We start from the raw sequence: 2,500 nt of genomic DNA, 5'->3' as shown, positions 1-2,500 counted from the left end.
GGGTTTGAAACAGGTGCCCCTGGGATGGAAGGAATTTCTTCTGGTGCATTCTTGCGCACGCCTTCTCTTGGCCAGAGCTGCCTGCAGAGCAGACTCCATTTTGGCAACGAGGGCGCTAAAGTTACACTTGGTGGCCCATACAGGGACTTTGCAGTACACACACACACACCCCTATGTTGCGCACCCTGGGCTCTTCTTCACAGAGCAAAGAAACTCCTGAGTGACTTTCATCTCAATTTAAAAACAAAAAAATGGAGAGAGGATTATTAGAAGACCTGTGCCGATGGGCACGAATCCCAGTAACCAAAGCTGTGCTGGTGGCGGGGTTCCCAGAAGAGATGGAACCAAATGAAATTGAGGAGAGCTTAGATGCAGCTGAAATACTGGGGAGAGTAAAGGTCCGCACCCGTATTTATAACCACAAAGTGAAGGGCATGGTAGCACTATGTACTCACTCCAAGGAAACACATCTTGATAAAGTGCCCAAAGAGGTGCAAGTAGAAGGTATTCCCTGGACAATTCTGGGGGCAGAGCGGTCCCCTCCTAGTGTGCCTGTGTCACTTGAGGTGGATTCTTTAGCACAAAAATTGCAAGCTCTGATGGTGGATGAGAAGCGGACAAAAGAAGAATTAATTTTGGCATTAGGAGGGGCTCCAACACCTGCAGCACCCAGCCTGGTGGGATGGGCCAAAGAGCTAGAAAACACTCTCAAAGATGCATCAAGGCCGGTATATGAAAGTGCTCCATACAAGCAGTTACGTTCATTCTTGGGAGTGTCACCTGTACCCCCAGGGGAGGAGAATTACGAGACCTGGAGGGATTTTACGGTGCCACTTGTCCAAGTGTGGGAATGCTCTGATGCTAAGAAGTGGAAACGTGTGCTTGAGAGTCTGAGGGGACCTGCCATGCAAATTATCCGAGCCCTAAAAGACTCACAACCAGCAGCCACAGTGCAAAACTATTTAACCGCTCTTGAGAGTGTCTACGGTACTACTGATAGCAGTGAAGTTCCTGGCATTGAAATGGACCATCACAGAAAGGTTCCATGACTACCTCTATGGGGCCAAGTTCACTGTAAAAAACGATAATAACCCTTTGACATACATCAAAACAACAGCAAAATTATCCGTAGTAGGGCACTCTCTGCCTATGATTTCACTCTGCAGTATCGACCCGGTCGAACAAACATGGATGCAGATGCCTTGTCTCGGCAGCCTCACTCTAAGAATTTATTACCCAATAATCAAATGAATGTGGAGACCCCTAAATTGAAAGCTTTATGCCAACGGGTATCCATTATGGAGAAAAAATCCACAGCCAATGGAAAACGAGCAATTGACTGTCTGGGTGCACCACCAGACGCCATACCCATAGTCTACTCAAGTTTTACTAGAGTACAGGACCCTCAGCTGCCCAAACTAAAGAATCAAAAGGTGAAGCATGCCCAGAGAGCTAATCCATGGATAAAGAACATCCTTTATGCACTGGAAAGGGGAAAGGATCCCAGGGCTATTCGACCAAGTCATCCAGAGAAGGCCCTTTTGCTAAAAAAATGGAATCACCTATTGGTTTGGAATGGACAACTTTACCGAGGGCAAAAGCATCCCCAGAGGCCTCACCCTAAGCAATTGGTGCTACCGCAGAAGTATCGGAGAGGTGTGTTAGAGGCCGGCCACATTCAAATGGGGCATCTGGAAGTCGAGCGATTGGAGGCCCTAGTTCAGGCAAAATTCTATTGGCCCCGGATGGGGCCTGACATCGCCCACCATATTCGCACCTGCACCAGATGTATCCAACAAAAGACTCTGCCTAAGCAAGCGGCTCCTCTTGTCAGCATCACGAGTTCTGCACCCATGGAGCTTGTCTTTATGGACTTTCTGTCATTAGAGTCTAACTGCCGGGGTACTGCAAATATCTTGGTGGTCACGAACCATTTTACTCGTTATGCCCAGGCTTATCTCACCAAAGATCAAAAAGCGTCCACGGTTGCCAAGATCCTGTGGGAAAAGTTCTTCATCCACTATGGGTTGCCCGCCAGACTACACTCAAATCAGAGACGGAATTTTAAAAGTCGGTTAATAAAAGAACTTTGTAAGATCATGGGGATCAAAAAATCATGCACCAACCCTTATTATCCCCAAGGGGATCCACTACCAGAACGATTCAACTGCACACTACTGAACATGCTGGTAACTCTGAAGCCTCAGCAAAAAAAATACTGGAGCCAGCACGTGGAGCATTTGGTACATGCGTATAACTGCACTCAACACGATGCAACTGGCTTCACACCATACATGTTAATGTTCAGTTGAGAGGCCCGGTTGCCAGTTGATCTCTGTTTTAAAGTGTCTTCAGATGGGGCACTCCCAAAAACATACTTGGGGTATGTGACTCGCTTAAGAGATCAACTGAAGGAGGCATATCGGATAGCCACGCAAGCAGCTGGTCACCAGAATCAAAAGAATAAAGCCCGATATGATCAGCAAGTGAGGCAACAGGA

The 2,500-nt window shown here is 47.4% G+C and overlaps 1 protein-coding gene across 1 annotated transcript; it reads left to right on the top strand.

The window, feature by feature from the left end:
- Nucleotides 1-251: 251 nt before the first annotated feature.
- On the top strand, nt 252-1,049 carry LOC128839533 (modulator of apoptosis 1-like). The gene has a single exon (XM_054032635.1). It carries the CDS (start codon nt 252-254, stop codon nt 1,047-1,049), a length of 798 nt encoding a protein of 265 aa, XP_053888610.1.
- Nucleotides 1,050-2,500: the final 1,451 nt, after the last annotated feature.

Source organism: Malaclemys terrapin, chromosome 1 (genome assembly GCF_027887155.1).
Source record: "Malaclemys terrapin pileata isolate rMalTer1 chromosome 1, rMalTer1.hap1, whole genome shotgun sequence".
In the NCBI taxonomy this organism is placed as follows: Eukaryota; Metazoa; Chordata; order Testudines; family Emydidae; genus Malaclemys; species Malaclemys terrapin.
Note: the sequence above shows the minus strand (reverse complement) of the source record. Positions and strands in the feature narration are given on the sequence as shown.

Coding starts and splice junctions, on each gene's coding strand:
- LOC128839533 (XM_054032635.1), top strand. CDS start 252: ATGGAGAGAGGATTATTAGAAGACCTGTGCCGATGGGCACGAATCCCA.